The following is a 12,737-nucleotide window of genomic DNA, read 5'->3' on the forward strand; positions in this document are numbered from 1 at the left end:
GTCTTTGCTTTGTTTGTTTAGCAAAGGGACATTTTTCTTTCAAATGTAGAAGAAATATGTCATGCAGTATTTGTATGGGTAAACACCATAGTGAACAGGGTAATGTTTATCCTACAGCGAATAAGGAAGCCCAAAAGGTGAAAAGAATACCTGTGTAAAGAATGTTGAAGGTGGGGGAGGGTAGCTCTCCAACCGCACAAGGTTATGTTGAGAGTTACGTAAACCAATGCTTTGATATGTTGCAAGGAAAATGCGCCAATGGAAGCCTAACACTTGTTTTAATATGCGAAGCCCAGATTTTGAAATTAAATGCGAAGTTTGTGGAGAGATATGCAGAAAAAAAAGGACTTCAGACGTTTTGCCATTAGTGAATCATTTAAGCCTAGCGCACACAGCAGATATTTGTCGCAAAAGACGAAGATTTTTGTCTTTTTCATAAAAACTGATTGCCCGCACACAGCACGATTTTTTTCGGATTAGTGCCTCGATTAAGTTTTGTGACCTCTTTTTCACATTGTTTGAACTTCTTGGCGCGTAAAATAAAATTCCAAACACGAATAAAATTGCTCAAGAAACTGACAAAGGTTATGAATTTGACAAAAAAGAAAGCACGGTTGGCTATTATCCTTTTAATAAGACGAAGAAGAAGGAGGCGAATTGCGAGACGAATGTGGGTGAAATCCTGGATTGAGCGTAGAAATGAGCTGGGAGCATATCAGAATCTTGTTCAGGAGTTAGCATCGGAGGATAAACCTATGTACCAACGCTATTTTCGTCTCAACGAAGACCTTTTCAAATCTCTTCTTGCCAAAGTAAGACCAATGATTCAAAGAAAAGACACTCACATGCGAAAATCAATTAGTGCAGCAGAAAGACTTGCAGTCACACTACGATACTTAGCAACAGGTGAGATTTCACAATAGTCTGCCAGCTTGATTCAAAGAGAAAATATAGGATACAAATGAGAAAAGTAAAAATATATTTGTGAATAATAAAAATAACTTTAAATATTCTAAATGTTTCTTCTACAGAGTTCGTAGCAATACTTAATAACAATAATGACAATACTTCTTACTAATTGATATCTTTCACAAACCATTTCACCTTTAATGCCAATCATAATGAGCATTTTGAATTGAGTATCATCAAAATGAATGCAATCATAAATCTGATAATCTTACATGGAGAAATTGAGGTAATCATATCATTTTAGATATTGATTGGTATAATAAGATGTTGCATATCTTTACAGGAGAGTCATTTCACAGCCTGGGATTTTCATATAGACTTGGAGAAAGAACAATTTCATCAATAGTGACAGAAACTTGTGATGCAATTTATCAGAATCTTAAGGATAGATATCTTAAGGTACATAACATTTTTTGTTTTCTACTTTTTGGTTTTCAATACAATATTTAATGTGCTAATTAAAACCAACTCACATAACATTGAAGAGTGCAGTGAAAGCAATATACTGTATGAATTTTAAAGATTAGAATTGTCCGTACGATGGCCCTTCACTCATATCTTGCTGGTCAAGTGACTGCCTGAAAGACTGCATTCTAGCATGTTGACCAGCATGATATGGGTTGTTGAATTCATTTGAGAAAGAGCCCATCTGTGCCTGAAAAAGAGCATTTTGAATGTTGTTCATTGCAACAAGTCTTGTTTTCTCATCCATCACAGACAAAGCATGTGTAACGTATTCCCCAAAGGCAGCTGAAGGGCTTGGCTTTGCATCCTTTTTTGCAGCTAAATTTTCATCTGCAGAGAAAGATGATGCAAGAGACTTCAGAATGGAGAGTTCTTCCTCTTCCTTTTTCTGCTTTGCAGTTTTGGATTTTTTAACAGCAGCCAGTGGCCTGCTTGTTGAAACTGGTGTCTCTGCAGCAGGGGCATCATTGTCGTCCAAGTCTCCATCACAGTCACTGTCACCAGTGTTAAGCTGTGGCTCAGATAAACTTTCAGTTGAAGACTAAAATTTAATATTTTTGTATTTTAGATTCCAAGCACATCTCATCAATGGAAAACAATCAGTGATGGTTTCTACAATTTATGGGACTATCCTTTTTGTGTTGGTGCATTAGATGGCAAACACATTGCAATCAAACAACCAAAAATGTCTGGATCAGAGTACTTCAACTACAAGGGATATTTCAGCATAGTCCTTCTAGCATTGGCAAGTTATGACTACAAGTTGATATTTGTTGATGTTGGTGCAAGTGGAAGAAATGGTGATGCTGGACTTTTTGAAACATCGCCTCTAAATCAACAGATGAAAGACAAATCAATTGCCTTTCCAGAAGCTGAGCAATTTGGGGAAACATGCATCAAATGTCATTATCATATCATTGGTGATGATGCATTTCCCTTGAGAAATGATATCATGAAACCATTCCCATTTAGACAACTGTTACATGAACAGCACATTTTCAACTACAGGCTTTCTAGAGCACGACGGGTTGTCGACAAAGATTACAAAGACAAAGACAAAGCTGACAAAGATTATGTTGGAGCCTGAAAAGGCTAAGCAAATTGTGCTGGCAATTTGTTGTCTGCACAACATGCTGATTGATGAGCAGCCTTCATATAAAAATGCATGTGACAGTGAAAGAGACAACCATGAGCTTTTTCAAGGCAGCTGGAGATTAGACAAATCTCTAACTGAGTTACAGAAGACAAAAAACAGAAACTGTTCATTAAGTGCTAAGGGTCAGCGTGAGCTTTTGAAACAATATTTTTGCTCAACATCTGGATCAGTATCATGGCAAGATAGTATGGTTGCAACAAAAAATAATGAACTCAACTAGCTAGTGTTGTATTGTACCTGCAAATTAGAAATAGACACTCTGTTGGATACATATGGGCTTAAAAATTGAAGGCGGTCTTCTATCCATTGAGTCTTCTTCGTCTCTTTTGGTCGTGCACTTCCACTGCTTGGGATTCTGCGGGAGCGTGCATATTGCGTGCGCAGAGATGCGATTCTTTTTTTTACTTGATTCACTAGAATGAATAAAACATGAATTCGTACAGCAATGTTTCACTTCAAATTGAGTAGGCCTAAGAAAAGAGGACTAGCCTAGCTAGCTAGTCAAAATTATTCACTCACCGTTTGAAGAAAGTTTAGTTGCAATTTCGTTCAGGGCTGCTAGCTTCTTGTTTCTGTCTGAATATTCTGGAGACGTAACCATATACAGACAAGCCTTTTCTTGCCACAGATCGACAAGCTGCTCCTCTTTGCTTGCTGTCCATATACCGACTTCGTCTTCTGTATTCTCCATGGCGTTCTCAATCTTTTTTCTTTTGGCGGGAAAGAAAGGCTCCACAGAATTCACGTGACCATATAATCCAAGTTTTATTGGTTTAAAAATTAAAAACTTGTCTTTCGACCCCGCACATTGCACGATTTTTGTCTTTCGTCGTAAAAGACAAAGACAAATATCAAACATTTTTTATCTCAAAGATAATCGTAAAAGACAAAAATCTTTGCGATTTTGCCCCGCACACTACAGATTTTCGTCTTTTGAGACAAAAATCTTCGTCTTTTGCGACAAAAATCTGCTGTGTGCGCTAGGCTTTAGTGGTTAGAGTTATTGGTTTCTTGACAAACACTGAAACAATGGAAGATGTAACCAACATAATAAGATTAGCTTATATTGCATTCATGTCAGAATTTACTACCCCAAATGAAGTAGATGCTTTTGACAATTTATCAATAATAATGAATGAGTTCAAAATGAATGCCGAATAATGTGCGACGGAAAAACACACAGATATTGATAAAGAATCCAGAAACACAGAGTGACACTCACAAGCTACTGATTTACCGTCAGATGACTTTAAAACAAGAAACAAGTATTTTTTTCCAAGGTATATGGATTACCTCCAGTTAGTTATCATACCATATCTCCCATTGTGGACCAGAATCATTTATAGACAGTTTCCAATGAATCTATTTATAGACACTTTCAAGTTTTGTGGTCTTGGGCAGCGTGAAGAGCTCGTAAAATGCTAAAAAGGGTTAAAGCGTCTAGAGAGGTCAACTAGAGAGGCTTAAAGCATCTAGAGAGGTTACCCAAATGATGGAAACATTTTGTTTGAAACTAGCAGCGAAGCTGAAATAGAGGAAAGGGAAGAATGGCATAAACCATCAACTAGAAAAGATACCAGTCATAGTTCTGGGCAGTATTCTTAACCACCAACTACTCCAATTGTTTTCAAAGCAGCGCCTAAACCATTAAACAGAAAGGTGAGCCCTAAGTAACAAAGGACTTAGACCTAAAGATGGAAAAATGCGATTCAATGCCTACAAAGAAAAAAATTCATGTGTATCTAAAACACTGCCAACTACCGAAAAGAGCATAAATGAGCTGTGAAGGAATTTTCTGAATCTGTCAGATTCAGCAAAGCAGGTAATTTCTACACTAAAGGCTTGAGGTAAAGAGGTAAACTGTATTTGTAAACAGCTATTCAGGCTGTCACACTCTTGCATTGTTCAATGCAATGTGTGTGAAGACTGGTTCTAGTCTTCACGCATTAAACTGGCTCATCAATCTTCGGCAAATTTGATACCCCGATACCACTGTAGCATATGCATGAAGAACATATACTGAATAGCATATGATCGCTATTGATACCAGTCGATCGTAAAAGGTCTAACTAACTTTTATTAGCAAACAGTTGGTAATTTCTCTCTTCGACAGAAATTTGACCTTTCACCTTTGACGAATAAAAGCCGCAGTTTTTGATGAAAAATAATTTTAAAAGTCGCTCTCAAATAGAAGCTATGTTCAGAAACAATAATGGAGTAGCCGCCCTTAAATAGAAGCAGCATTTATTTATCAACACTGTCAGGCATGAAACGGGATGGTTACAAGATGTCATTAGATTGCTTTAATCTAGCCCCACCGCATGTTTGAAGCTGTAAAGTTAAAGATAATACATTGGGTGATGAAATGGTGGAGGTTGTTTTGGAGGGCATACCGTAAAAACCAGACCCTGAGATCCTTAGACCTAGGACCCTAAATTACTAAAATAAAAAAGGACCCTTAACACCAGAACACAGAAGGGTCTTCCCCCCGATAAGACAATAATCGATCAAAGTTGACTGTCATCATCGCACCATGATGACAGTCAAATCTGCATAATTATTTGGGTTTGAAATTATTGTCTGTGCCACCTCGAAGTTAGCCCCAATCGAAAAGAGAGCAGCACCAAGCTCAACACATTTATCGAGTTGTGCTGCTAGTATCGCTGGGATTTAAAATGGCCAGCAGAAGATTAAGCCTTTGTACATCATTTGGCACAGTTTGACTTTCCTTGTGAAAAGGAGCCAAGAGCTGCGCCAGAGGCTGTAGGTTTCCTGTCAAGTCCGTTATTTTCCTGTCATCAAGAAGGAGGCTGGACTTCTGTAACACTTTCAGATTTTCGGTTATTGTAGAGCACAGCTCTGACGTTGGCACTTGGGGTCTTCTAAGCCATTCACAGCCTTCTGGTCTTAGGCGTGAAAGAGCTACCTGCTCTGGCGGATATACTTTGACCCAACCATATTGCTTTAGAAAGTTTTTTGGGAAATGGTTGCAGTAACCTACTTCCTTGATTTTATTTGATTGTGTGTAGGCCATCTGTAAAAAATAGAGACACTGTAAGTTGTCGGGTGACAACAGGAAAATACACATGCAAGTTTTAATAAAAATTTTTAATGAATTTGAAAATCATACTTTATATCAATGAGTATAATTGTAAGGAATTAAATGCTGTTGAGAAATCTGCATGATTTAAAGCCTAATGGCGAATTTAAAGCGTATATGTTTAGCTAATGTGACTTTAGGAAACTGGTCTAAATTGAGTCTTATCAAAGGAGTCTAAAAGTGTAGATCTGTTAGTTACTTTACTCGAGGCAAAGGGACATATGCAGTACCCTCAGGAGTGGTTTCTGTGTCAAGCCAAACTATACTTTCTTTACTGTCTGGCCTTGCACCTTTGAAAACTGTTGTAGCATATCCTGGGAGGAAGGGGTATTTTGTAATTGTCTGTTCATTTATTATAGCTGTCATGGGAAATATATCAATGACATGGCTGTTGGGATGTGTGGCAATTATTGTTTCAGAGGAAATACATTTGACAGTGACTAATTTATCATTAACAAAACCAATAGATTTATTCACATGTCTGGTTAAAATCAATCACATTCCCTAATGAATGGAAATCAAATTTTCATCAGCAGCAACAACAAGGATGTCGATGAAAAAAGTTTTTAACCAGCAAATTGTTAAAAAAAGATGCAGATCGTCGAGTAGTGTAACGAAATCTGGATGATGTTTGAGAGTTTCAAAAACGCTTTCTAATACTGTATCTGAGTTACAGAGAATTTGGCCATTTGATATTGCGTGTAGCACCGAATCTGTTGGCATCGAATATGATGCAAAAATTCTAGAAGAATATCATCCTGTATTCTGTGTTGCTGTGAAAGTGCAAACTTTGCTATGTTACACATGCAGTAGACACAAGAAAGAATGTTTTCTTCTTGTTTTGTCTTATTGTTTCGTGTAGCAAGAGGCTGTTATTGACTAAAGTCTCCACAAAGTACAAGGATTGGCCATCTAGACAAAATGTTGTTAGTTTGCCATTTTGGCAATTTTCCAAAATTTGACAAAAGCTGGTCAGTTATTATGCTGTTGCAATTCTCACATTTGCTCCAGCAAAGTGTTTGACACCAGCGCAGCAAAGACGAGACAACATTACTTTGTTTTGAAAGATTTTCTGTTGAAGCTACTTGGGAACGAATTGTTGCCATTTGAGCATCCTGTTCTTGTAATTGACGTTCCCTGGACTGAATGAAATTTACCATTCTGTAACTTGCATTTGGACCTTTGTCAATAACATAGAATTTCTTTTCATTCCAGAAAGACAATGCATCATCTAAATTCCAAGGTATAGGCATGATAATAAAAAGAAAGGTTGGTACTAACAGTTTGTAGTTGAAATTTGGTGCAAAAACTGTCAAGTGTCTGTAAACAAAAGATGATCTAGTGACAATAAATGAATTATATACTGCAACTAAGAAAAGTGGAGAAAAAAGACGTTACAAAAAAGCGATTTAAATTGAAAATGAATCTTGGTTGAAAGTAAATTGGAATAAATGAAAAAAATAGAACTTTGCCAATAATGAATGTTTTGAAAACGGATAGAAAATGGTACTTACAGTGATTTGAAAATAATTTTCTCTTGAGAAAAAGATACCAAAAAATATTCAAGGCATCTATGAAAGGAAGATCACAAAGTGACAAAAGGAATCTGGCAAATAATGCTCTATAACAGAGCAAAGCAATTTTATAAGAACAAGACAGAATAGTACACATAATAATACACAATTTACAAATAATACACAGTGTCAGACATTAAATACCCTAAATATATGCTGTAAAGTCTTCATAAAATATAAAGTACCATGAGCTGAAGCGAAAATAAAACTGTCTGCTAGCTGCCAGAACCTGAAATGAGAAAGAAATCTGTGTACAGATGACTTTTGTTTACAATTTAAAACTAGGACGAGAAAGGTATAACAACTTTTCAAAACAGGGGTTAAAAGATGCATTATTTGATACCATTCAATAGAAAAGTTCGCTTTTTCTAATGATATATACATATGTTATAGTTTGAATAATATTGAAAGAGATAGAATCAAAGAACAATTGCCACACCCCAATTTCCATAATAGCTGGCCAAAAATCACAATGGCTGATCTGAGTAACAAAAATTGTAAATCAAACAGTATTAAAGATATTAAATTGAAAATTGAGACACATGTGGATATAAACAAGAAAAGATTATTGCAGAAAACAAGATTCAAATCGGACCTTTGGGCGTGGACTTATGACTTCATATGTTTTTGTAAATCTCAGAACTGAAGCCTTGTAGGATTCACAAGCCTGTTACTCACACATCCTTGAAAGAAAGTCAGTAGCCAACTAGAAAGGACTATTAAGGCAGGTTTCCACTTTGGCGAATCTGGTTGCGCAAACCTTGTGATCGCTCGATTGCTATCGCAGGATTGATTTCCACTCTTGAGATTTGGCCACACGATCCTTGTGAGTGCCCCAGAAGAATTAAGCGCGTCAACAATATGGTGATTACAAGGCCACAAATTTTGATTCTCATTTCGTTGAGATGACGATTAAAAGGAAAGGCATTGCAAACTCGTAACAAAAGGAGATGCTGGGTAAGGAAAATATGTGCAGAGAGATGTGAAAAGGGAGAGTATCGTCAGCTTGTCAAAGAGATGAAACTTTTCGACATTTTCAAAAGCAATATAATCTGACTGTACTTTAGGGGATTGACTTTGTTGAAACTGGCATGACTTTAGAGCGACATGACTTCTGGATCGATTGTTATTTTTTCCATGGTCTTCTTCTCAGCGTAGCAGGGCGTGGAGTTGACTTTTTGGATAAGCAGCAAAGAAAACAAGACAGGAGGCATTTTACATAAACCAGACAAGAAAACAAAGCATCTAATTGGTTCTTGATAATATGGTCGCAGAAAAGTTAAAATCTATTCAACTCCCAAAAGCAGTTCCGCGATCGCCAGTGCAAAGGGGAATCACTGTCATTCGCTTTAATGCGCATGCCCAGTACAGCAGTTGCGCGATTGCCTGACCTGAATCACTGAAGTGAAAACCTGCCTTTACACCAGCTGCTGCTTATGTAGAAATGTGTCATATTTCCAGAGTAGGGGTAAAAAGGAAATTTTCCTGTACTGAAGCCTTATAGCATTGAAAGGTCTATAAGGTAGACATCATTGAGAACTATGACACAAGCATGTGATATCACTTTAAACTTATCAAGATGCATATTTGGGTGAAATATGAAATGGATACCTTTTATAACATGATCATAAAGACATCCCAAAACTATGTTCCATACTGAAGCATTTTTCGTCAATCTAAGTACTGAAGCCTTATAGGATTCTCAGGCCTGTAAATCATGCATCCTTGAAAGTGATGACATAAAACCAGGAAAGTTAGTAGCGACTATCTAGGACTGTTACACCAGGTGGTGCTTATGTAGATATAAGTCATATTTCCAGAGTAGGGGAGGAAAGAAAATTTCCCATTTCTGAAGCCTTACAGCAGGGGTCGGCAACCTTTCTAAACCAGGGGGCCAAAATTAGACTTTGGAATGCATAAGAAGGCCGCAACTCAAAATACAGTATAATTTCAATATATACTCATTTTACTTCAACTAACTACTAATCTAACCAATTAAATGTATTTATCGGCAAAAAGCTATACTGTAACTTTGAAGCAGTACACTCTTTTTTGGATAATTCGTAAATTTATGTTCAGGCTTATTGTTGTTAAATGTTTTGGAAAACTGAGGCTGGAATGTTCTCATTTTCTTCTTAAATTTATAAAGTATAGGCAGTGCCATTGCCAGCTTAAGTGTTAAGGCCTCATTTGCCAACAAACTGTGCGAGACAACCTTGGTTTGCCACCATGGTTGATTGTTGATAAAACTGGATGATATCAGTTTCTTTGAATTTTTGTTTCAATTGACTGGTACCCTGCAGCTCGATCAACTTCATTTGAAGATTTTCAGGGGGAGCTTCAACTTCGACTTCGAATGGGGAAGCAAACAGCTTGAAGTTTTCACCTTGACACTGCATATCTTTAAATCGGTCATTAAACTGCATGGAAACGTCACTAATGAAAGATGCATACATCGACACATTGACAGGTTGCTGTTCCTGCAAAGTGGGAACGAGAGCCAAGTTCCCATGATCCAACTGAGTATTCCAAAGGCCCAGCATACGTTGGAACGTCACCACATGCTCATACATAACATGCACAAATTTACCATGGCCTTGAAGCTTCTTTTTTTGCCTGTTCAAGTGACCAGCAATGTCAATGAGGAACGCTAATCTAGACAAGAAGCTAGGATCACTGAATTCGGGTGCTATAATATTCTTGGCCATCATGAAATCGCTAATCTCTTTCCGAAGCTGGTAGACTAGTTGAAGCATTGCACCCCGACTTAGCCATCTAACCTCAGAAAAGTACAACAAGATAGATACAGCTAGAAAATCTAACAGTTTGTTTGTTCTGAGAGCAAAGAATTCGTCATATCCAACTTTTTGCTCTGCCTCTACTCTCATCTCCAACCCTCTTTCTTCCAAAAAAAAGTTGATTGATAAAGGGTAGTTTGTAATTATTTAACAAAATATTAGTTCCAAATTATGACAAGTGAAAAGAAAAAGCCTTAGGAAACGGACAGAAGATCATGAAGGAACAGAATTTGGTCTAGGCATTTATATTGGCGTAAATCAAACAGTTAACTTTTCAGTTTTTTTCATTATGTGACAATTGAAGATATCCTTAGAGGTGGCTATGATAAAAGATAATATATATTTAATGAATAAATTCACTTGACGGGTTTGATAAAAGGACTTGTAACAAATCTCTTTCGCAACTAATCAAAAAGCCACAGCAAGGAAGTACTAGCCTCCATTGTCGTACGAGGCAGGGTCAAAGTCCGACTTGTCCACTCTTCAACATGCCGACATAACCTCCGAAAAGGTCTATTGTCTCTAAAACAGTGCACCAAAAAGCATAAACGATTTTTTTTAACATTTATGTTTATATATGAACTGTGTGCGTTGGAAAAGGAATTTTCATCATCCAGAAAGGTGAATGATGAAAATTGAATTATATATGCCTGACGACTCTGTTGATTCACTATGATGATTCACACAGAAACCGCGGTACATTTGACAATTTTCCAACATTAATCAAAAACGGCCTTTCAAAGCATCAAAAATAACATTTCACAAAATCATCACATGGTCTTCAATTTACATTCAAAGGCAACTCAATTCTCCAGAGGAATTTATAGGTTTTGACCCCAAATCTACAGTTTTCCCATAAAAAAATGCCCTCTGAAAAAATTGCAAAATCCAGGCTTTTTAGAAAATGAGGGGTCAGTGTCTCAAAATAACTTTTCCTCATCGACGAAAATCAGACGGGCTTTTACGTTTTCATTACAAAGCTATGTGGGATGACATTTATGAGTTATCTTATATATTGTGAAAGTGTTTAGCAAAATATAAACTTCAAAAGTTGGAAAACAAAACAAGAGCCAGAGTGTCATGTCCATGAATAGGAACCGGAAAAGGATGAAAACGAGGGTTAAATGCAAGCAGGAATAACACGATGCATCAAAAGTTAGTCATAAAACGAATGCGAAAAAAATGCCTTGAACAAAAAAATCCAATTAACTGATGACGATAGAATAGGAAAATGAATGGGAAAACGGGGGTTTCATGACATTAGTTTGTTGTCCAAATATGCAGGGAAGCATTGATTGCTTTGTTTTTCATTGCTGATAATTAAACATCTCGTATTGTTTATAATTTCTATGATTAAGTTTGTGTGTACAATAGGTATATACTTTATCAGAAAATTTGAACCATCAGCAGTTAGCAGACTGATTATCCTGGTATTCCTTCTTGTTCCATATCGAGCAAGATGTTGAATAGTAAGGAAGTGAAGCTTCAGTGCGGTGTTGCTGAGAGAACATGGGGATATAGAGAAGAGGTAAGAGGTTCTGGTAGAAGATCTCTGGTTCAAGAATAGAAGATAAGTGTAAGTGGGAAGACAAACAGGCAGTTTAATTACCCAAAGGCTGATGCAAACAATTGAGTAAGTTGGTTTCAAGTGTAACATTCTGCCTTAGTAATAAACAAGCAATTATTTATGTAATTGGATGCTTTATATTTTATATCTCTCTAGAAGGTAACTCATGTCTGTTTAAGCTTGTCAACTTTTGCTAATCACAAGATCAGTCTTTAACGTGAGTGAGTCGTAATGCTAGGAACAAAACTGAACATCATTAGATATGGACGTGACAAGCAAAGCAAACCACGGAAGGCAAAGGACCCTACAAAAGGATTACATTCAAACTCATTTACATCAAATTTACAACACGCATTATCCGACATACAACACGCACAATTCCACTGATTATCAATTTCATCAAATGCTGTTAAAGACTTTGTATTCTTTCAAATCAATGATGTCATCATTAAACAATTACACTTGGTATTCAGTAACCTCGAATTTGCCTAATTACTACATTTGATTTTGTATTTTGATGGTACAATCAACATTTTCAGATTCCATCAAGAAAAGAAGCGTCATCTACATCAAGAAAGAGTTTTTTACTGTCTCTGGAGACAAAGTAATAAAACAGCAACAGAAATAATGCTTTGCAAAGCAGATGCCCATGCAAAAATTATTCGCGGATACAGCGTCATTGTTGACAATGTCATTGTCAAAGCCAGACATTGTGGGATCTATGGCAGCCATGCCAAACTGGAATGATCTTAAATATTCTGAGCCTGAAATGGGAAGACATATTGAATAGCTCTATTTAGTCACGTTTTAATGTCTTTTAACTGCAAAGATATTTAAGGCATTTCTATACATAGTCTAAATATCTCTGTTTCCTCTCATTTCTTGCAGACAAGCCAACAAGACTGTGCTGTAACCTTCTTTGCTGGCCATAGCTAGATCCTTGCTGAATTATCGAATTATCTATCTATAGGGTTCTTACTATTGTCATACCGTAATTCCTTTAGTGAGTGCCTGAAGGGCTGACTTTGATTGCTTCTCCAGATCCAATTTATGATTGGAAATGTATGCACAGCAACAATGTAGCATTTCTTTAAATTACAATTGGAAT

The 12,737-nt window shown here is 36.7% G+C and overlaps 1 protein-coding gene and 1 long non-coding RNA gene across 2 annotated transcripts; both read right to left on the reverse strand.

Annotated features, from left to right (window-relative positions):
* Positions 1-971: 971 nt before the first annotated feature.
* On the reverse strand, positions 972-3,602 carry LOC148958779 (uncharacterized). Its single transcript, XM_089111580.1, has 3 exons — positions 3,110-3,602; positions 2,828-3,003; positions 972-1,975 (listed from the first exon to the last, which is right to left on the reverse strand). Exons 1-3 carry the CDS (start codon positions 3,447-3,449, stop codon positions 1,493-1,495), a joined length of 999 nt encoding a protein of 332 aa, XP_088967706.1. The 5' UTR covers positions 3,450-3,602; the 3' UTR covers positions 972-1,492.
* Positions 3,603-6,417: 2,815 nt separating this feature from the next.
* On the reverse strand, positions 6,418-10,297 carry LOC148958780 (uncharacterized). The gene is made up of 3 exons (XR_016144226.1): positions 10,160-10,297; positions 7,388-9,614; positions 6,418-7,261 (listed from the first exon to the last, which is right to left on the reverse strand). It is a non-coding gene; the product is annotated as an uncharacterized LOC148958780 (long non-coding RNA).
* Positions 10,298-12,737: the final 2,440 nt, after the last annotated feature.

The sequence above is a fragment of the Rhopilema esculentum genome, chromosome 11 (genome assembly GCF_057945365.1).
Source record: "Rhopilema esculentum isolate cy_ngs chromosome 11, ASM5794536v1, whole genome shotgun sequence".
Lineage (NCBI taxonomy): Eukaryota > Metazoa > Cnidaria > Scyphozoa > Rhizostomeae > Rhizostomatidae > Rhopilema > Rhopilema esculentum.